A 23475-nucleotide genomic window follows, 5' to 3' on the forward strand; every position below is an offset into this window, starting at 1 on the left:
GCTTATAATTTGGATTTTGGGGCAGTGTGGGCTAGAAGAGCTCTGGAGGTGGCATTTGCAGACACAGTGAAGGACAGCCTGTAGCTTCCTCTGTTCATTTGAAGTAGAAACTCTACTGAGATGGGTGTCTCAGCAACAGTTTGACACAACATCATTTGTTTCTAAGCAGCAAAATTTTTTTATAGCTGAAGGTTTACTCCCTTCTCAACATAATTGTCCACAACACAGACAAAGAACAAGCCAAGAAAAAATATAAGAGGAGCAATGGTTTTCCCTTAAGCAAATGTAGCATAAACCCAGAATCTTTAAATAAGGAATAAAATAGAGCTGTTGCTTGAGCAGGGGCTAAATAAGAAATACTAAAATAACCAGTAATATTTGCATATTTCCTGGATGTTCAAGTGGTCTGAACTGATGCAAACTGTAGAGGTACCACTCTCTGCTGTCTTAGGCCAGTCTGTGCCTCCAGACACTTCAGTGCTCAAGATGACTCTAACTTCATATAATTCAAAGTTGTGGAGGAAACTGCTCTGGCTTTTTCCACCTAACCCTCTGCCTCTAGGGTCATAGGAGTCCACGTCACCCTAAGTGCTTCATTCCCTCAATTCAGAGAGATGGGCAGTTTTTCATCTCCCAGAGAGCCATTCTGTTGACATGGAACTCAGTGAAGGAGTGAGGCCTTTGGCTGTTTAAATCAAATTCATGTTGTATTGCAGAGCAGAATCATAATGAAGAAAACCACAGGAAATGTAGCTACTCTAGGGCCTCAACTGCCAGTCATCCTTCCTTGCTCATGCCAACTAGAAGAACCAAAGTTGTCAAAATAAATTATGTTTGAAAGGGTAGATGTCACAGCAGATTATTCAGCCTTGCAGATTTTTTTGTAATACTGTATATCATAAAAAATAGTCTTTGAAATTCTAGGCACCTACTTTCATTATTATCCTCATTACAGAGTGATAGATAAATGCTGGGCAGGCAGGAAGCCTCCGTTTAATTTTGTACTCAAATGTACTTTTAAGAAAAGATGGGGTAAAAGGAGGGGACTCTAGCATTAGGAGAGTTTTGTGCAGTTCTCTTCAAAATAAGTAAGAGCCAAGTCCATAGTCAAGTGAAAACTGGGAGATGGGTGTGATTTGGGCTAAAGAATGATGTTGGTCCTGTGGGATCATTAAACATGTATGAGAGCACTGACTGCTGGAGATTTTTCCCTAGGGTTTTCTTTCTTTGCTTAAATTAGACATTTTAGTTTCTGAAGTGCTGTCATTTTATGCTATGTTGCCCACTAAATTTGAACAGGAAAGGATTTTTTTTGAGTTAAAACAGATGGATCACATTTGGAATTATCTGGGACTTTTTGAAGAAATTATTTGTACTCTTGAGTATGAAGAATAACACCATAGAAATATATAACCTGAATAATTTGGGGTTTTGTTTCAATTTCATGACATGATACATTAATAGTGTATTTAAGAAATTATCTTCAAGAAAGGTCTGTATGGTTTTGTGTCCAGGTATGAAGCATGAAGTGGTGAAAGTGACAATCCTTTCTACATACTTGCAGCAGAACTTCAGGCCATGTGTACGCCCTCAGACTTGATGGTTGACTGAAGAACTGGTAGACTTTTGTTATTAGGAAATGCAGAAAATGAAAAAAAAAAGGTTAAAAAACCATTGAGGATATTTTCAGAAGAATTTTATTTGTTTTCATAAAATCTTAGCTGAAAACTGAAAGGTCTTCTTAAAAGTTTAAAAACTGGTGTGTATGTGGGGATTGGGAACTTTTGGTGGTCCTTCATTGAATGTGTTCTTATGAAGGGTATGGAGTACACTTTTCTTGTTGGTCAGAAACAAGCCAATGAAAAATTTTACTTGCATGTACTGAGATTCAGTAGGTTATCTCAGACTGCCTAGAAGCTGAACAAGGGAAGGCCTAGAACAGACATTCCTGGTCGTTTCTGTGATAAAAGAGAGATGGGAGAAATGGTTTGGGTTTTTCGGCATTTTAAGTTTTTCTTGTGAATTCTAAAGAAAAATGCTAAGCCAGAAACATACTCTCTTTGCAAGCTTCTATAAAGAGCTGAAAGTGTGATTTAATAGAATGAAAAAGGAAATTATTCTTTGCAGAGAGTTTGAGAACTACTTGCATTTAAAATTGAAAACACAACCTATTTGAACGTAGCAGTTGGCCTAAATGATGAGGGATTTGTCTTGTTCAGAGTAACTGTCTGTCATAAATGTCTAAAAGTGACAACACTCAACAAGATCAATTTTAAAACAATTTAAAAACACCTGGATGTGAGTTTTTTTGTTTTGAGGTTTAGCAGTAGAGTATTTAAAGTGTGAGGGGGGAAAAATGGCAGTAAAAACATCTGTATGCAAAATATCCACCAAAATAAGGTTTTAAATACTTGTGGTAAATATGTATTAAAAGTTTGCAGTTTTGAATTGGAAAGGTATTGCATTGTTCCCAGCACAGTCAGCAGTGGCATAATCTCCAGCAGCTGCATATGGCTCTGAAGCTCACAACCTGCTGGTTTCAGGCAATTTTAATCTTTATCTGAAATCTGACAATCTATTAATCTCTTGTATGGCAAAAGGGAGTAATAGGGAGCTGGGATCATTCCCAGATGCTCTGCTGAATCTTCAAAGGCAGAAACTTTACTGATGGTACTTGGTGCATCCACTCACTGATCTATGAAAACAAATTAGTCAGATTTTTCTGTTTCCTTTTAGCTTATTTGCTGAAGTAGCTGTTGTTTCAGCCTACTGAGTGTATTTTCTTTAGCAGAGGACAGCAGATGGTTGATTTTTTTCCACTTGAAAGTTCAAGAAATGTAATAACGTGCATTGTTTCATTGTTTTTGCTGTGTCCCACACATTCCTGGAAGGTCACGCAAGAGAGAAATAATTCAACAGAGCTAAGAACATAAAGGCCTCTCTTTTTCTTTTTTCCCATTCCACTTATTTTATATAGAAACTCCAGTAATTGTTTTGAAGGCAAAGACATATTTATGTGAAAGACCATTGCTGATGCAGCACTGAGCAGGGCAGTGGCAATTTCCTGCCTCTGAGGCTGGGCATGGTTTAACTCACAGAGCTCTAGGCTCAGTTGCTCAAATTTCCCTTGTGTCTTTAAGCCTGCCCTCAAAAAAAACCCCAAACCAACTCCAAAACCTTTGCAAGCATGTTTGGGTTAAAAAAGAATTGAACATGTTGAATTGGCTCTAGAGGCTAGGAAATACGCCTGGGTAGTGTAGTGGGCCAACAATTGGCTGTTGTGTGTTGTGAGACATCCATAACAATAACATTGTCTTGGGGCTTCCTTTGTTTATATTTTTTAAGACTTTTTGAAATACTAAACTGTGTTTGAAGTATTATGGTCTGCTTTTCTTGAGCTGCTCAAACTACCCTGAAATATTATTGGCATGAGAATAGGTAAATACACGAGGCATAAAGAATAATACAGAAACGCATGAATATTTTACAGTGTGCTTGTTAAAAGCACAACCATGTAGAAGTTGAAGACAGTACATGTCCAATAATTAGGCTTTTTCAGAGACAAATGCATGCTTTACTAATTCTTAGGACTTTGAACACTGAGCAGCCATTAACTGTTCCTTAACATTAAAGGCCAGTTGCAACTAAAACTAGAATACTTGCTGAAGGCAATTACTTCAAGACTTCACAGGAGTTAGATGTTTTTTTCTTCAGGTGTATCTGATTGATGTAGACTCCCCGTTAGAGTGCCAATATACATATTTATTACCATCCTTTTAATGCATTTTCCCAGTGTAAAGGTTTTTTTTTTCCCTCCCATGGCAGTTTAAAGAAACATTGTATGCCAAAAAGGCCTTTTGTAAAATACAAAGCACTCCTGCAGGAGTGCTCGCTGGCAAGCACAAATTCTGCAGCTAGCCTATGCACAAATTTTGCAGCTGCCTTTCTTTTAGTAATGTCAGAATTTCTGAAAATGTGTATTCAAGGCTCTTTGTGGGCAGAGCAAAATAATTTTAAAAACCTTTTTCCCTTTTTCATTTAATTGCATGGTTGTGCTACCTTACTGCCAGGGGGTTTTATGTTGTTTTTTATTTTGCATAGGTAGGTTTTTTACGTTCCTGCAGCAGCTGTTCTGAAGGTCCAATCACAACCTTTGCAAAACTACAGTTTAACAACTTGAAACAATCCACAGAAAACACAACCCACACTTCAGTGAAGATTTCACAGCCCTCTAAAATATACAAAGCATGAGGAAAATCACTAGGATTTGGCATTTTAGTGAGAATCTAGGAAGCAACTTTCCTCTCTCCATCTATAGTTAAACTGCTATCCACATAGCATTATAAATTTTATTTAAGGAAGATTTGGGGTGGCTTCTGCATCCAGTGTTTCTGACAAACTGACAATATCAGGCAGAAGCAGCAGAGTTGAACTTTGGAAGCTGCTTTTATGGTAAGAATTTCATAATAGATAAGAGCAGAGATCAGTAGTAGGTGTTGCACTAATAATCTCTGGAATGTTCTTGCTTCACCCCTATTCTGCTCCAAGTGTCAAGATTTCGTCTTCCTTTAGAAAACTGGTTTGTGATTTTTTGCTACGTGTAACTTCAGTATCATGTGGGAGAGAGCAGCAATGTCAAACTTTATTTAAGGATCATTGAAAACTGTATTTCAAGGTAAGTAATAGAACTCAGTTCTACTCCCTCGATTAGAGACTCAATGTCCCAAAACCAAACCATATAACCCCTGTTAAAATTCAATGCTGTTCAAGTGATATAGCAGGGACTTTAGTGCAACATATTTTCATCAATAATCCCAAATAAATTAAGTACCAACATTTTCCTTCCTGCACTTGGTTCTACAGCTATAGCATGACAGCAGCCATATAGACCACATTTAATTTCTCAGTGAAACTTCATGGGAAATATTATGATCAGAAAGGTTTTGTAAAAGCTCTTGGGTGTGAACAAAGCATAATGTTTTGAAGCAAGTTAATATGCTAATGAAGTGCATGCCCACAAGTGCATTGTATTTAGACTTGTAAAGGAATACAAGTTTAGAGATCTACCTCACCAGAAGTATTTAGTGAGCATTTCAGAGAGCTGGACTCGATGATCCTTATGCTTCCCTTCCAACCTGAGATATTTTGTGATCCTGTGTTCCATAGAAAAGGAACAACCTGCATACTATATGGTCTCACTCATCTCAAGAAAGATGGAACATTTCCATTTCAAGCTATAAGGAAAGAGATAGATAAAAATTACTGTGTTACTCTCTTAATGAAGGAGATGGGGGGAAGGGAATAGTTCATACATTCCTGGGAGATACATTGGAAGAGCCACTGGAATATATCACAAACACTACTCAAATACTTGCACAAAGACATTTTATTATTAATGCAAAGTAGATACAGATTTTTTTTTTTGCAATCTGAGGTGCTTATATAAACAGACCCATACTGGCTGAGTGACCATCAGTCTGCAGGGCATGACAGTGGCTGGACACCCTTCAGCTCCAAAGCTTTGTTAAAGTTAATCTCTTGAGGTTTTGCAGTACCCTTGGTGAGCTTTAGAAATCGAATACATCCTTTAAAACGGATATTAGTCGTCAGCCCAAACTGGGTCACACCATCTGAAGGAAGGAAAAAAATTAGAAAGCAATTATGTTGGCTTGAGTTGATACCTAATTTTGTTCTTTGAGTGTCCTGCATGAGAAGAGATGCCCCCAGCAATATATGAATGTTTTATTTCCTGTATATATTCATTATTAAACAATTACAAACATTATGAGCAAATGTTAGATAGCAATCCAGACTTCTCTTCTTTTTCTATCCTACTATGAAAGTGGCAGAATCTGAACACATATAAACTGCCATTGTAATCCATGTATGCAGCTTGCTACCTACAAAGGGTGTACAATACACATGTGAAGCTCTACAGATATTCAACTTCTCAAGCTGCTTATCTGCAGAATAATAGAGGGGAAAAATATGCCAAAATGGATGCAATTCTCAGTCCTAACATCACAAAGAAGCCAGTTCCTCAGGATGAATTTCAGATGTCATTTACAGACTGGTTTTGATAGCTTTCAAGTATTCTTTTTTTCCCTTGCTGATAGTAAAACCAGGAGCTGGACTGTATCTCTTTCACTAATGAAGGAGGGATGGAAGTGAGGGTGGTTTGATTGGGAAGCTGGAAATATTTCTCTCAACTGCTTGAAATTCGTGGCTCAACTTGTTTCTCAGTGTTCTTCCAAGTGAGTTGCAGAAGTAACTTTACACTTGTAGAGACTGTCTGGCCACAGCATTATTCTGTTTCACAGAGGATAAGATGGCTGAATCCATCTGTCTGTCCTTGCACGGGGAAGAGTGATACCAGCAGATGAATGCTAGCTTTTATGGGTACCCAGGAATCTCTATTCTTGTCTATGGTGGTGAAAATTTTCACTACACAGAAAATTCTTCATCAGTTAATTTTAACTGATTTACAACTGTTTTGCTCTATTTATGCAGCTTCAAGGGGACTGGATAATACAAATACTAATTTTACAAAATCCCATGGTACTGTGCTTTAACTCAGAGGTGTCTTGCCATTGACCTCAGTATGCACTAGAGCAGACACATACTGCAAACATACTTTGCTTTTTTGTTTTGGTTTGCAAGCTAGAGGGAATATTTATTACAAATGCAACAAAATTGGTACTTTGCAAACATATTAACTGTAATTTCAGAAAGTAAACTGCTGTTAGAGAATTTATTGACTGTCTATGAAGAGATGAATACTAGCATTCATTATCAGCTTAGTGGAAGATGAAGCCAGCTACAGACTTCAGCCCAGTTCTCGATACTGTTCAATTACCTCTGCATAAAACAAGTTCTCTTGAGGGCTTCCAGAATACTGATTAGCAAACGTAGATTATGGGTTTTTTTCCTTTAAAACCCAGCAGACCACAAGCAAAGGCATTAATTAGAAAGAGATGGTCTTCTTACCTCTCTGTGCATGCTGTTGTTCTTACTCAGTTCCTCAGGTCTTGCAGGCTGATTTACACATACACTATCCTGTCCCCTCAAGGGCACATACACATTCTTTGGTTAAAATTTGCTGTTTCTAAGTTAAATTTAAATATGCCAAATGCTGTTACTACTGCAACATAACTATAATGCTATTGCTAAACAGAAAGTTTTTAGAGGGAGGCTGTGTGTCTGTGAGCAGCAGAAGGCAGAAAATCTGCCTGATCCTCTGTGACAGTGCCTACATTTAAAATGGGGCAGGGGTATCTGCGATAGTTTCTTGTTGCAGAACTTCTTGTTCTGAAACGCAGCTGAATGCAGAAATGAGCATCCATGCCAACTGATACAAACTCAACCTGTCTTATCAATCATCTTTGGCATACTAGTCCTACTTACATTTAAGCCATTACCAAAGCAGCATTATTGGAGCCTAAGTAAAGCACAATGTGTGTTGCATGCTCACCAGGATAGCCCCCGACAAAGAGAGGGTCGTTTGTGTCTGCCGAGGTCGAGGCCCTGTTTGGGCTGTCAGTCTCCACCTGTCTGCCATCCACAGTCAGCTCCAAGCGGTGTTTGATCTTGTTTGCAAGGACCTTGTGCCACTGCCCATCACACAAACTGCCTGGTGCATCAGGCTCATAGACAGCAGAGAATCGGCCTGCCCCATTGTCAACATGAAACATCACCTGAAAAGCATAGCATGGGCATCAGCAAGTTTTCAAAGCAGTTCAGTTGTTTCTGTTAGTTTGGTTTTTTTGAAGTCAACATGGTTTGACTGTACACAATAAAGACTATGTGGATTGCTGTCCCTCTGGGGTCTGAGTTCTATCACTGAGTAAACACAAGTGGAAATATGCAAAATTGCTGTCTAAGTTGTCATTTTCTCTTTTTTTTGGGTCTTAGTTTTAGGGTGTTTTACAACCCTCTAAAATCTTTATAGCGACAGAATAAGGACTGCTTTTCCAGATTGTGAATCAAAAGATACCCAAGAGAAACCAGTATTATTAATGACAAAGCCTTTCCTCAAAACTTCTTATGCAGTCACTAATTTAAGACCTGATTGTAGTTTTAGGAGACTCAAGTATTACATAATCTTTTAAACTATCTTTTAACGTGTAAAATACTCTAGATGTATGGAAAGGTACAAGTGTGGCTCTCCTTTGAGAGCCCTGTTATTGTTTGAGACATCTTGAGATTGGGATAGTGACCTTGCATTTAAATGACACTGCTACCTAAGCATTGTTTGAAGAAACAAAATGGCTTTGCTACTCACTTTTCCACCTACTAATTCGATGCCAAGCCCATCCATTTTCTGGCTGCTGACTCCTAGGAGAACACCGTTCATTCGTGTTGTACGGAACTCAAATTCCACGAGCAGATCTGTTCCCACTCTGTATGCACCAACTTGGAGAGAAAAGGGGAAGCACAATAAAAGGGGAAGCACAATAAACATAAGCATCTAATACATTATTCCTAATAATCATCACACAAATTGTGCTGAGTGTAAGGCAAAGTAACTAACTTGGCATTGTTAATGCACTCCATTTCACGTGAAACCATGTAAATAACTTTTATGGAATTGTGCTTAGTGCAAGACCTTGCTAGGAAGTCACATCGTCTTTCCTCGGGCAGGATAACTAAAAATGATCAGCAAGAGTTTCAAGTACTGGTCTCACTTTGCCTCCAGCCAACAGGAGTTAGACAGCACTGGGAGTTATTGAAAGCAGAACTTCCTCTTTCTCTGTTCTTTGACTATCACCAGAATTGTTGTTCATTACCTGTTTTGGCAAAGCCTGTTCCATCGAAGTACGTTCCCTTCTGTGCAGTGACAAAGCATTTTCCAACGTTGAAGCTAGAAGTTGGATTATTCAGGTCAACAGGTGATTCTGTCATTTTAAAATTCCTGATGCAGCCATCAATGCTATGGAGGACCTGCAGTCAATATTTCAAACAAAATGTAAAACTATGAGAAGCAAGCCTAAAGCATGCAATCAATGAGCGCATTTTCTCTGCTTCTCTGCTGGATTTATGGAGCTGAATAAAACTTGAATTTTACATGGCTAATCCTTAATATCTGATTGTAATTGGAATCTATTCTTAATCATACTGAAGATGAATTACATTACTTTTCAGGGATGTGATCTGAGTCACATCTATTTGGCTTACTGAAAAGGACATAAAATAATACACCACATAATGAAACATAGCAAATTACATCAGCAATGCAGGAATTTAATGGACTATACTTTGCCTTTTTAATTGACTAGGTAACATCACTACTAAAATGAACAAAGCCCCTATGTGAAGGTTGTTGACTGCACATAGTCTGATGACTGCAGTGATGAGGGCCACTCAGCTGGCCAGAGAGGCTGGAGGAGGCAGGGAATGTGCTTGTGTCCATGGAGGCTCCTGTACAGGGCAGCAAACTGCAGCTCCAGTTTGGCTCCTGTGCTGGGCACACTTAGAACAGTGGTTTGATTACCCATGAATCTGCCTGGGGCAGGGATTTTTCTGGGTGTGAGCAGGGCATCCCAGTGGGACCTCTGAAAGCCACTGGCATCTCCTCCAGAACTTGCCCTCCCTTCTTCTCTCCAAGGTCAGCATAAGCTGCATTTTGGTTCTCAGATTCAGACAGAGGCTTTGATCTTTGACTTAGAGTTAGGAAAATCTATCCTTGATGCCAGAGAGACAGAGGAAAATGATACATCATGTACTTGGAGGAAGAAAAGGAAGATATATTCATAAACAGGGCAGTAGAAAGAAGGAAAATATCAGCATGTAAAATTTAGCCTAGAAATACATACAAATACAAAAAGGACAAAGGCACACCTGCAGAGAGAAGTCTTGACTCTGCCCACTACCCCCTCTAACAACATTCTGACTTGTAATTGGAAATAATTTCCAATAATTAATTTTCTTGTAAATCAAAGCTGTATGTACTATGAAATTATACAGCTTATTACAGCTAAATACACCTGTACAATATTTTCATGAGAACTTCAGCAATACCAGTGAATAAGTTCAGTTCTGAGCTGAACAATGCTTTCTGTCAGATTTTTCATAAGTAGTCCTTTTTGTAATTTCTAAGTAAGTCATCTTCAGATCAAAAAATCTTGTTATCAAAAAAGAGAAATGCCAGAAAACAAAACCAACATTCACTGCAAGAATAAGTCACAGAAATGCAAGATTTGTAGGTAATTCAATAACATTCTCTAACTTTACAATTTTCTATTCCCTATGGAAAAGCAAATCTGCTTATACTTTAGCATGGGAACAGTAATGGGACTTCTTTTGCTGAAAGCAGAGTTTTGAGTGGTCAAAATGTGACATCTGCTGAAGCTCAACAGGTGGGTATCAGTCTTCTACCCTGAAAAGGAAGCCAACCCACCACGGTTACATAATAGATTACTGTCTAAAAGGACTAATGTGTGTACAGAAGAAACCCCTGACTAAGGTAACACATCCTTTCAACTTGGTTTGCTTCAGAGCCTCTACAACCCAACAGTCTTATACACTGCAGTGTATTTTACTGAGCATGACTGGAAGGCAAGCATAGTTTTTTAAACATTTGAAGTCACAGCTTCATTTAAATCCCAAAGCACTGGGATTTAAATGAAGCTGTGACTTCAAATAAAATAAGACTGTCAGGACCTAACATGACTGTTTTTGCCAGACTGAACCATTTATCTGCATGGGTTCCCTCCATTACCTCTGGCAAATAGCATCAGGTAAGGACACAGTGTGATCTTTCTCCTTAGATTAGTATGTGTAAATTGCAGATATATTTCAAAGAGCATAAATTGATACTACTAGGAATTATACGCTGCGGGTAAAGAATTGCTTTTGGTTTTCAGTGCCTCAGATCTGGATTGGTAAATCCTAATGATTTAGATTTGCCTCAATTTGGGCTCTCTGCACAATCAATTATTTACTAAAAAACATGATCTTACAGGTCAGTTTTCTTTATGGAATACAACTCTAATATGTAGAGTAGTTACTCATCCCCTTCATTCCCTATGCATGAGTCAATACGTGGACTTAAGAAGGATCTATGAATTCCTTTTCTGTATTTATTTTGTCCACTGAAAGAAGGGAACTCTTGCCTGTCCATAATGGCATTGGACATTGGAAAATGGTATTTTCCATTCCCTAAACATCTTGGTATAATGGTATTTACTCATGTGCAGCTTCTTTGGGAGACTGTTTTGTTTCCTTTCCAGTTTTGTGCTTTGCCTGCTCTTCATGGATTCTCTGTACCTACCCAGGATGAACCCAGACATAGTTCCTACTGACATTCCATTTTTCATGTGTCTGAATTGTGCCATGCTAGATGCCGAATTTGTTCTTTACAGTAATTAAATTCATTCAGATTCTGGCTTCTGCTTTGAAAGAACCATCTTCACAGAGATGGAAGATGGTTCTGATACTGGTGTATCTTGGGAGGTTGGAAGGGCATCAGTGAGATGACTGGCATGGAGTCATGCAGACAGATGCAGTAAATGGTCTGGGTGACAGAATACAGCGTTCCTAGTTCACTCTAAAAAATTTAGGACAAAATTATATTTATTTTTCTGGGCTGTCTGTCATCTTCCATGTTAGCATGGAAGCTGGGCATTTGAACCAAAACAGTGATAAATTCATATAGGCATATTTAATTTGTAAACAGAAAGAGGACAACAGAATTTGCATGGCCTTCCTTCAAAACACACTCTCTCCTCTTTTATTAATAGCAACACAAAACTGATTATTAGAGTAAGCAGCAGTATACTGGGTACTTTGTCCAGGGTAATTTTGGCTTCTGCTGTTCCTTGTAGGAGATCCTTTCACTCAGCAGTTTATCAGCATTTGCTGCTAGATTAATTACAGACAAGAGAAAGGGTACGTGGTACTCAGGAACCTACACTCTAGCTGGTATATGTGCAGTGATCCAAATGGATACAAGAGTATGGAACTTTCTGCTTTTCCAAAACAGTAAATAACTCTGCTATTTCAATTTTTTTTTTTTTTGCATTAATTGGATTCTGAGTCAGATCATTCCACTGACAGAATGTTGTTCACCTCCACTAAGGTCCATTTTATCCATATCCTTGAGCAGTCTGAAGGAAAAGCAAGACAAAACAAATGTGGGAAGACATTTGCACCAATCAGGACATACTTAAAGCATGTGAGATAACTTAGACAAATTTGCTTACCGGACCAATTCTCCTGGTTGTGTAGTTAATGGGCAATCCTCCCACATACAGCATTCCTACAACATCCAGGATATCAGCCTTCTTGGGGCTCACAGTCCCGTTAGAAACACCATCTACTATGAGATTTCCTTCTTGCTTCACTCGACTTACTTTTATCTAGAAAGACACAAAAATGCGATACAATTACAGATCATTTCCCGACAACCAAGCCCTTTCAGATTGTAACTAGTGTTACAGTCCAAGACATATAACAATACACAAGAAAGCAGTAGGAGTGGTTAAGAAGTATCACAGCAGCAGCTATGGATAATATTTATAGAACAAAGCTCCTGAGCAAGGTTTTGTACCAACAACTGACTGAGTTTTATTTTCATCTAGGTCACGAGGCATCATGAAAATTATTTACTAGAATTACTGAAAAGACTTGAGATGCCTTTAAAATGCTTCATTGTTATGTTATAATAGGCATGGCACAGTATTTTTTTTTCCTGGAATCAGACTGCAATTTTAAGTACTGAGAAGAGATAAGTACTTCAGAATGAATGTTGAATGTCATGGCACCGGTTGCAAATCTTAATAGCAGTACATGTTTGCAGGAAATATTGAGTTTATGATTCCAGTAGCTTGGACATGCTTCAGATCATAGTTCATGCTAGAGTAAATACAACAACAACTATGTTCTGTTGGTATTAGGGCTTCTATTCAGACAAATAGACTCTGAATTGCATGTAGAGACTGCAGTTGCTGAAGAGCTGAGGAAATTCTAGGCCAGTGTCTTTCTAAAAGTTTATATTGAAATCCCTACAACTCAGCATAGTAATGGTTCTGCATAAAAATGAATACATGCAAAATGCATCATGCATGTTAGCAGATTCCTAAACAGTTTAGTAGCTGGCTCACCAGAATAGCAAAGAGCGACAAACAGCACTTTTTGGCTTTTCTTTAACATGGCTGCTTCTGCTCCAGTGTGGCAGTGTATCTGTCATGCAGTGGGAATGACTGAACACTGACGAGGACGGCCTGAAGGTGAAGACCTGAACTTGGTGTTTACAGGCAACTGTAAATTTGAGATGGATAACTACACCTTGGGCAGAAGGAGGATTAGGTGGGTGAGACAGGAATTACTGGGAACAGACATTCCCTCAGAGGACCTCAGCAGAGAGTAGGGTAGCAGCAGCACCAAGTGGCTTCTGTAGGACTGATGGAAATGTTTTTAACCCAAATCATTCCAAATGGAGAAAAGATTGTCACTAAAGGATTATTTCAAGGAGAAGCCCCTGCTTTATCAGAAGCAAAGACTGTGGCCTTTTCCTAAAAGCATTGCCTTCCCTCCTTCTCAAAAATTTTTTTTTTTTGCTTTTTGGGAACTGTGACTTTGATTCCATTCTCTGCTACAGAAACAGGATCTACAAAAAGGGGCCCTCTCTTGTGCAGTGTGAGGCTGTATGTCCAAAGAGCACAATCTTCCATTAAAAATATATGCTCCACTTAGTTCTCTTAGAATAAAGAGAAAATGGCTAAAGAAGCAAAAGCATCTCTTCTGTATCTACAGAGGGAGTAGCAGAATGGGGCCTTGGTTTGCTGCCAGTGCTTCCAGGCATTATATGAAAGAGATGAATGATTACTACAACTTAATTTTTTCCCTTTATGAAATATCTTGGTTTAGGAGGAGTTGCTATTATCAAAAAGTTCATGACTAAAACCATCGTGAAAATAAAATTCCTGGAGAACAGAGTGGAAATGAGGTAATTAAAGTGTAAGAGTAAAGGCAATTAGATTTTTTTCTCATTTGGGGATGAGATGTGGATGCTGAATTTCTAAGTATCTGTACAAAATTCAATGTAACCTATAGCATATAAATTCAACCCACAGTTACACATATACTTTGCTTCTCTGTCTTGAATGGTGCCTTCCAGCATGTCACCTAATGAATATACTGTGTGTCTGTTGTCCTTGGCCCAGTAAATATTACATTTCATAGCTGTGATATCATTCCCTCTCTTAGCATCCAAGTGCCACAGGCATTGCATATAATGCTCCCTCATAAAGTCACAGAAGATGCTGCCAAATAAATTCATGAATATCATATTTATTCCCTACTGAATTAATAATCCAGGGAAGGTTTACTTACATGTTACTTTTTTTTTCTTTGTTCTCAGCAATCTGCCTTAACAATGACATTATTAATGTAGAAAAAAATGGTTTTAATGATGTATTCCATCATCATGAGCTGATACTCACATGAGCCCTATTACGCAAGAAGGAACATTTTCTGTAGTTCCTTACTACATGGCACATATTTTAAATATGTTCAGAAATATGTGTTTCCTGAAGGATAAATTTCTCTGTACCACTGCATCTGACAAAATTTTTTGCTAGATTATTTTCTTTTTTCCCCAGAAAATACTAGTTGTAAAGTTTGGCTTGTGTGGACTACATTTTGCAAATATCTCAAGGCAAAACAAAGTTCACTCTTACCATTACAAAGAATAATTTAGAAATAGACACTATTATACCTGGTGCCATTGGCCATCATTTATTTTGTTGGAAATCATTGTGCTGGTGTTTCCACTCCCCAGATCATAACTGAAGTAAGGCAGACCATTCTTTATCTGAACTGTAGCAAAATCAGCGTGGTTGATGCGGGCCATATAAAACAGCAAGCCAGAATCGGCTGTTGTTCGGACTTCAAATTCAATCGTAAGCCTAGAAATCAAACAAACAGGAAACAGTAAAAATGGAAAAGATACTTGGAGTCAGGCTCCAAGCAAATTCATCTGCTTCACCTTTTTGTGTTTTTTCTAAAAAAATTTTATACTGCTAGTGGCCAATTCTACTTGTCCATTAGAATTAAAGGAAAATAATCTGGTTTTATGCAAATTACATTTCACACCTATCTGATCCCTGACATGTGAGCATTCATTAGCTTCTTTGCTATGGAGATACAAAACTACAATCTTGGCATAGAATTTCAAGATGCAATTCTCAGCTGCAGCTGTAGCAGCTAAAAAATCCCAGCACTTGTAAAATTCCAGCAGCGTTATCCATCATCCACACACATAATGCTTACAAAGAGGAGAGAGCTGTAGTGACAGCTGGCAAATGTTGAGTTTCTAATGAGTTGTATTGCCTGAAGACAGGTTGCAAAACTTTTAAAGCTGCAGACAGAAGAGTTTACAATGAGGATATAAAACACTTATTCTGATCTTTCCCAAGAGAAAATGAGGCTGTGTCTGAGCAAACCTAATGACCCCTTGGACAGAATGGTAATGTTGAGAACCTACTCAACAGCAAAGAACCTGTGAAGAAATTATTTAGATTTTCTAATGCTAAAGTTGCACTGGCAACACATCACTAACGTTGCTCAAGCTGAGCTGCAAAGTCAGTACCTGAAAGCAGCTGATAATATAAATGAAAAATCATTGCATGAAAATGATCAGTCCAGGACCATTCCTAGTTTTCTAAAATTAGCATATGTGGTACAACATCTTTTTAGGGATAAATAAGCGTGGGGCTAATGGATTTGGAAACTATAAGCAGCAAAATTGCTTAGTGATGTGTCATGGCACATTTGTTAATGACCATGTGCCTGCAGAACAAAACAAAAAAAAAAAAAACAAAAAAACAAAAAAAACCACCCACCAAAAAACTAACAAATTCTATCTTCACAAATTCTCTTTGAAAAAAATGTCAACAGCTATTTGTATATAGTGCTATACTTCAGGGTAGCAATATCATTTTTCCTTTTTACTGTGCAAGATTGATCTTAACTATTGGAGGAAAGGGAAAACAAATTCCTTATTAAAAGAAATTATACAGTTACTGAACAAAAAACTTCCCTCTGAAAAAGCCATCTTTCAAGTCAGTTACACAACCTGATTCCATTACTCTGGTTTTTAGGAAATCAGTCTGGGACCTGTGTGTGCCCAAACCTTTACAAACAAAGAGGTAAATTGTTTCCATGAGAGCTACTTAGGTGGGCATTTCATTGCCTAGATTTTATACCTTAATGCTTTTTTAGGTTTGCTTAATGAAATTAATTAGTCTTGGCATGTGATCTTTTCAGATTATGTCCACAGTTTTGGGAGATACCTTTGAGAGAATTAGGAGGGACATTTTATTTTGACACTATTCCATCAAGACTCATTGCTGAAACAAACAATATACCTGTTTTTCACTTTGGTGTCATCAAATGCAACTGCAATGTGGCTGTTCCTTGAAAGACCAAACTGTTTGCCACCTTCTAAAATATCTGGTTCTGTGTCAGCAGCACAGGAATCCTGCAAAATACATAACAATCATGCAAACTCCATATTTTGTGTCTGTCTCAGCTGTGCATGTGCTGGGAGTCTCCCAGCTGCTCAGGACTGAGACTATTGTACCTAGTCTAAAGACTGGCCCTGCAAAATTCCAGTGGGCTGATGTCTCATCACACCGGCTAAAGTTATAAACCAGTCTGACAGGAACTTGGTATAAAAGCAGAGCTCATTAAGATAGCTGTAAAAGCAAATAAAAGTAATATATGAATATTGCTGCTTTCATGCTTTCACCCGTGGACATTTACAAGAATCTTAAGTGATTTCCAGGCAGTTCAGTGTACTCTTAGCTCATGTAACTGAGTTTTACACAGTAGGATGCCCTTTTACAGAAATGAAACAAGATTTAAGTTTTAAAGGGATGCTTTGTTGTCAACTTGAAATCCAGTCACCTTAAAAATAATGAGTTAAAAGTAGTTTCAGATCCTGCAGCTGTCAATGAGTCCTTCATTTTATGTCTTTATATTGTTTTACAACTGTATTCTTTTCTTAATGTGCTGTTGTTTTCCCCTGTGCAGTTGGAAGGCCCCCACAAACAATCAGGGAATCCGAATAACTGATGGATAGATATAACAGCTGTTGAAATCCCCCAGCTGTCTAATGTAGAGACATTACTCAGCTTGTAAAGAAACAAACCCCTCCCTGTCGTTCCACTTCTATTAATCTTCAAGTGGTGCAACAATGCAAAGTAAAATATCTTCTGCCCACTATAATTTTCTCGTTTTAATTTCACCAGGTCTTTCAATCTCTGATCCTAAAGCTCTTGTATAGGAGTGCCTGGGGCAATGTGAGACCATGGTAATTACCAGCTTCTACTCATGTCTGGCTTTTGCCTCCCACTGAGAGTATTGTGAGGAAACTACTCATAGGATCTAACTCAACAAAATACAACAAAATATTGGACAATACCGCTGGGAAAGAAACAAACTTTGATAGCTGCAAGCTCTGTTTTTAAGCTCTGTGGCTGCTATCATTTTGGATTGGTGACAGTCTCTTATTTGAGCCCTGACTCAGCAGGGGCCTGCAAAGCACAAGGTGCAGTGGTTTGCTGACAGAGTTCTTTCTCTGAAATATTTCAAAAATGTCATGAGTGACTTAAGCCCTGAGATTTCAACTGCAAAGAGGAAATTTATTTCCCCTCTCTCACTCAGTTTTTCAGTAATATTTTTTTTCTTTCACAAATCACAAAGATGTTCACAACAGTATAGAACACCTCTAAAATACAGTTTTGCATAATAAATGTTCTGGTTTGGATATGACAGAGTAGAACACCATGCATTATGACAAGAACAATTGATACATCAATATGCAATGGAGGAAAAAACCAAGGAAAATTCACCAGGACCAAGCCGGGTTATGAATGTATAATACCAGTCTTCCAGTGATCATCAACAATTAAAAAATAAATCATATTCCCATAGTGCAGGGTAAAATTTTGAATTATTTTAAGCTTTCCAGGCTTATCTAGAAGTCTAACAACTAAGCTAATGACAATACCATGCATATAATACCTTCAATTACATTTGAGCTTGCTAAAATTTAAAGATAGGGAATAACAACTGGTACTGGAAAGAATTGGAAAATACATACACACACCTTTCTCTGGCACACTTTTACATGGCAAAAGAAAATATTCTGACAGTAAATTTAATCCTAGGCTGGTATATGTTAGTAAAGGGTCTGATCCTAACACAAGCTGCTCCCCAGCACCAGTAAACACTGCAGTTTTTCTTCATTCCAGCAGGGTGACTGTTAGAAAGGGCAAGGAGTGTGGGAGAGTATCCAACACACCATGGTGGCTGGAATCATAGCATACAGTGATTGTTTGCTAATAACTACTTATAATAGTAAACATTCATCATGAAAAGTCAGCAAAAGGAAAAACAAAACCAGTAGGGCATGTATAAAAAAATCCATATTTTATTCACAAGCCTGCGTCTGCTTTTGTTTTATCTAAGGACAGCCAGCTTTACAGCTTTCACCAGACTGTGCCCTAAGCACGGGTCACCAGTCTGTATTAAAATATCTCAGCTTTGCTTTTTGAGTAATGGCCTTAATGTGTCCTGGCTGCTTAATAATCTCCCACATTACATGAGAGACTGAACTTGTGAGCTGCACTTTACTTCAGTCTTGTAAGATGTCAGGGACTTGACTGGTAGGTCAAGAAGCTCAGTGTGTATGGCAGTGGAAATGAAGAGCAGAAAAGGCCACTGGTGGACTGTCACACATTCTCCACATTCTCATTTGCTGTATTAGTAATTACAAAGAAAGCAATTAGTAGAAAAAGCACTGAAGCAGTCCCCACAGTTCACTGGATGCTGTTAATAACAAAGGGCAGAAATGCATGGATCAGAAGTGGGCAGTACCGTCACGGAGCCAAAGGCAGAAGAAAGGCTGGCGCTCTTCGTGTCAGCAGCAAGCGAGCCCTGAGGAGCAGGGAACAACGTGAGGCAGAAGCAGCAGTTACCCAGTGTTGAGGAACACTGGCATTCACAGCAAGCAGCAGCAGACTGGTGGCTGGTGTATTTCCCAACTGTCCTGCTCATGGATCTTGTCTTGCGTTTAGTACAGGGTAGGTTTTTCCCCCATTTGGGATTCAACTGCCCTCCCCTTTTACATGCAGATGGATGCATGTAGATCAAAAAGGTCCTAAAAGTACTCAAATAGAGCATATAAGTTATTTAAGCCTCCTATGTGAAAATATTTTTTTCTGCTGTACATTTTCCATATGCAGTCCTCGTACACTGAGATTCTGTATAATTTACTGTCCTACAAGTACCACCCCATGAGTGTAACCTCATTACCAGGCTGTAGCTACTTTTTTGCAACAGTCCCCTTAAAAATACTTTGAAGAACTCACTAATATGAATGTAACAGCTATCCAAAAGCTTGCCTTATTTAAAATAGCTTCAAGCCTTCAGCATACTAAAACAGTTTCATTATTTCCAAGAGAGAAGGGGAGTAATGGTGTTTTATTTAGAATTCCTGTTTTAAATTATCACTGCTCTAGATACGTGATATACAAAACTCACCTAGTTGGAATGGGACTAGCTTCTGATATTAATGAGTAGATCTATTCCTCTCCATTTTGCTGTTTTAAAAGCTAGTGTTTATAGTCTTAGGAAGTGTGCACTTACTCTTTCATGCTCTTCTGTGGTTTGTTTCTTTATTTGTTTTTAAGGACAACAGATTTGTTTTTAAGAAGAACTGCATTCCTTCACAACAGTGAGCATTAAACTGGATAATCCCTTTTACCTTGTTGCCTGGTTCCTTATCTTTCTATAGTAGCCTTACTGTACTGCAATTTTTCTTTGAATTCCAAACACAAAAGCTGCATGGGAGCCCTGGTGCTACAACTACTCCACCTTGTGGGAACGAGTCACAGCCGCTGCCCAGAGCATTGAGAGGTTGGAGTCTGTAACTGTGGGGCTCGGGGCACGGTAATAACTGAGATGGAGCTTGCCTGCCTTGAGCCCAAGGCTCCCATTTCCATGCATGTGATGTGGAGATTTCAGTAATACCTGATAAGTCTTTCTAGATAAAGCTGTGCCATATATACTGGCCAACAAAGGTGGTCATGTATCTCAAACAGAATTCAGGTTCTTCTCGAAACCATCTCATTACTACTGAAGTGTAAATTCCAATAATGCAAACAGGTTCCTAACTGGGGAATGTGCAGTCTTTTCACACCATTTTGAAACTCACTCATACTAAACTATACATAGCCTGCATAAACCTGTTGGTTGTATTCAGGTCTAACAAAATACAAATATTTTTCAAAAATATCCTCTGGTGTATGTATAATTCATTTTAATATTCAGATGTGTAAACATATGTTTGTGAACAGTAAAATGTTCCATCAGTTTATAAAACTACTACACTTGTGAGAGGAGTTTCTTCCTTAAATTTTGTTGTGTAAGACTGCTTGCCACTATCTCACTATTTATTTCTGGTAACAACAGTTGAGCTCAATTTAGCAGTGACTGGGGTTTCATTTTGTAATTCTCCTGACTGAAGTTATAAAATAGCAGTGGAGGAATTGCCATATTGAATAGGCCTCCTGGTTTATCTTTTTCTTCACCACGTCATTGACATGACTGCTATCATGTGCATCAGAGACCAGCACAAGAAATATCATAATGAAATGGATTTCCCATGGGAAAATCTCCCTTCCAACCCCAAGCAAATATTGCTTGGCTTACACCCTGAAGTGTAAGGGTTTACGGCTGAGCATGCAAGCCAAAGATATTTTAAAGCTATATTGTTCTTGAAATTACTGTTGTGATAATCCAAGCAAATGATATCAGCCAGTTTTCCATTATCCACAGGTTTTACTGACCTGCAACATAGTGTTCCATTTACAGTATTATGCTGAATTGTCACTATTTTTGTGGCAAAGTGCTTCATTATTCTTGATGAATAGCTTTTCAATTTTGTCTGGGAAAAAAACTTTTCAAACTCTACCTGACTGTAGTGATTTAAACTTACAAGTGCTGACGATAGAGACGGTGTTGGAGGAGGAGGAGAAGCAGGAGGGGTTCTTGGCCCTTCTTTCTCCCCATTAGTGTCTGGTTCAGGTTGGACCAGAACTGTTGCACGAGTAGGTTTATCTTCATCCTCAGTTGGCCTAACTTCTGGTTCTAGTGTGGGACATCGGCCAATATCCGCATTTTCAAAGGACACAGGCTGAGCAAAGTCCATGGGGCTGAGAACACACAAGAAGAGCGATGTCTGTAATTATATTTTCTGCCTTTTTACTACCTATTTATAAAAGACAACTATATGCTGCAGTGTAATTTCACTTCACAGGACACAAAAGCCAGGACTCATCCTGCCCTGTACAGGTAGGTACAGGTACAGAAGCAAGACACTTAAACTAGAGGTGATAGTGACCATTGGCTTTTCTTCCTACAGTCAGTGCAGAGAGACAGGCATCCTCTTTGGCAAAATTCACAGGCCTATGTAGTTTCAATGGTATTACAGAGAAGCCATTTACTCTGATGTGGAGTGATAAAATCCTAATTTAGGTACATCAGATATGTGAAAGAAAGATTTAGATGGAAACTTTTTATAGAGGTTTTATTTTATTCACCATTGCCTTTCCTTTTACTCAAATGCTCCTTCCAGATTACTGCACTTTCCACAAAGTAAATTTATTCCCATGGTGGTTCTCAGAATTTTGACTTCTCTTGGAAATCACCCTTACCTAAAATAAAGTGTTATAGTACACCATAAATACCTATCGCTGACGTACATCTTACTGCAGCGTTACTGCTGAATTTCTGTGATTTCATGGATAAACAGACAGTGTTGGCTTGTCTGTAAAACAGCTCATTAATGGCATAGCCTATGGAGCATATACTGTAGACAAAAAAATAAGGAATGGCATATAAAGAAAACAGGTCATATTCTAGGATTTGCTGCTAGTATGATTAGTTGCAAAAATAAACTTTCCAAGGCAGTTCAACCAGATCTCATTAACTGGACATTTTTGGCATCATTGAGACTTACGTGGCATTAATGACAAGATTCCATATACAGCCCTCAAATGGTGGTATGCTTCTGAGAGGTGCAGTGTGAAACTGAGAAGATGTACCCCCTACAAAGAGTTTCTTAACAGAGATGGGCAGGTCTGATGGCAGTCTCTGAGTCTGGACTTTGTCTTCATCGACTTGAACACTGAACATCCTGTGGAAAAGATTTGAAAGCAAAGAAATATATATTTTACGATGGTTATTGCTTATATTGAAATCACCCCCTTGTAAGACCTGTTTACTCCTACACCAGCTGTAACAATGAGCAACTCAAAGTATGTAATTGGCAGCTCACATTAAATGTATATTAACCACTAGAAGGGTTTCAGCTGCTGCTGTGCCTCCTTGGTAGTTGTTTGACAAAGCCTGGCAAAACTGTGCTGTGTAGGGGTGATAATGTCAGACTGTGGCTGCATAAGAAGAAATGGTTTGTGGTGTGGCAATACAGACACAGTAAGGGCTGAGCTGGCTGTACTGTGATGGTAGATATAATCATCTAGACCTCAGCAGGATGGGAACAGCATGGGGTCACATTTTCTTTGGACTCCCTATTTCCTTATTATCCTCTTGCTGGGGCACAACCAGACTGCTCTGACTGCAGGATCAATGGCAGACATACAGCACACTTTTAAAAGATCTCATAGCTTCTTCTGGGGGAGGTGGCAGAGGAGGAAGAAAACTGCTGATTGTTCACAATGTACCAATACAGGTGCTATAATTCATTCCAATGGGTATTTCACATGGCACAAGCAAAAGACAAAGCAGTCCCATGGTTACTGTTAAGGCTGAAGAGAGGAAGGTAGGAGTCTCTGCAGCACCACTGGCTGACTAATCAGTCTCTGGCAAATAAATTCCCTTTTGTCAACTGCAAAATTATACTGAACTCTGATATTCTTTCTTAACTATAATTACAAATGCAAGCAACTTAATATTGAAAATGCTTATTGAAAAGAGACCTGTTTTCAAATACAAAATGCTTGGCTTTGTTATTTACACACATCCTAGACAGAAATGGACAGTGACTTAAGCACCTGAATTATTTAAGTGCTGTACTGTGTCTAAATTGTCCAGTTTCCTCATAGTTTTGGATGAATTAATTTGGTTTGGAAAGCTGCAGAGCAAGAAATGTGATTAATTTTTCAAAGAGTTAGAGAAAGCAGTTATTAAAAGACTTATCTTTCAGGACAATCCCTATGATATCTACCAGTTCCTTTGGCAGTGGAAATAGAAGGAGGGAGATTTCTCTGGAGGCATTTCAGAGAAAAAGACTAATTTAAGTTCCATGAAGTGTCCCAGAGAGGACATTTTCCTTCTCTGCCTTCAGAGGAATTGTAGGGAAGTCTGATTGTCAAGACTCAAGTTATCCTTTTTGCTGCTGCATTTTAGCCATGGTTAATCATCATAAACATTTTGGGTCCAAGCAGA

The 23475-nt window shown here is 38.5% G+C and overlaps 1 protein-coding gene across 4 annotated transcripts in view; it reads right to left on the reverse strand.

Moving 5' to 3' along the window:
• Window positions 1–5413: 5413 nt before the first annotated feature.
• The window catches only part of LAMA2 (laminin subunit alpha 2), a 335421-nt gene continuing 317359 nt past the window's right edge, over window positions 5414–23475 (reverse strand). For 3 of the 4 annotated variants that reach the window (XM_030945040.1, XM_030945039.1, XM_030945037.1), the window contains 10 exons: window positions 22028–22204; window positions 21005–21221; window positions 18883–18942; window positions 16368–16480; window positions 14717–14906; window positions 12201–12356; window positions 8787–8940; window positions 8282–8412; window positions 7472–7694; window positions 5414–5630 (listed from right to left, as the gene is read on the reverse strand). In XM_030945040.1, coding sequence (XP_030800900.1) covers window positions 5473–5630; window positions 7472–7694; window positions 8282–8412; window positions 8787–8940; window positions 12201–12356; window positions 14717–14906; window positions 16368–16480; window positions 18883–18942; window positions 21005–21221; window positions 22028–22204 — 1579 coding nt within the window. In that variant the 3' untranslated portion in view covers window positions 5414–5472. The remainder of the gene's footprint in view (window positions 5631–7471; window positions 7695–8281; window positions 8413–8786; window positions 8941–12200; window positions 12357–14716; window positions 14907–16367; window positions 16481–18882; window positions 18943–21004; window positions 21222–22027; window positions 22205–23475) is intronic. The other variant, XM_030945038.1, reaches the window with a different exon arrangement.

Source organism: Camarhynchus parvulus, chromosome 3 (genome assembly GCF_901933205.1).
Source record: "Camarhynchus parvulus chromosome 3, STF_HiC, whole genome shotgun sequence".
NCBI classification, from domain to species: Eukaryota; Metazoa; Chordata; class Aves; order Passeriformes; family Thraupidae; genus Camarhynchus; species Camarhynchus parvulus.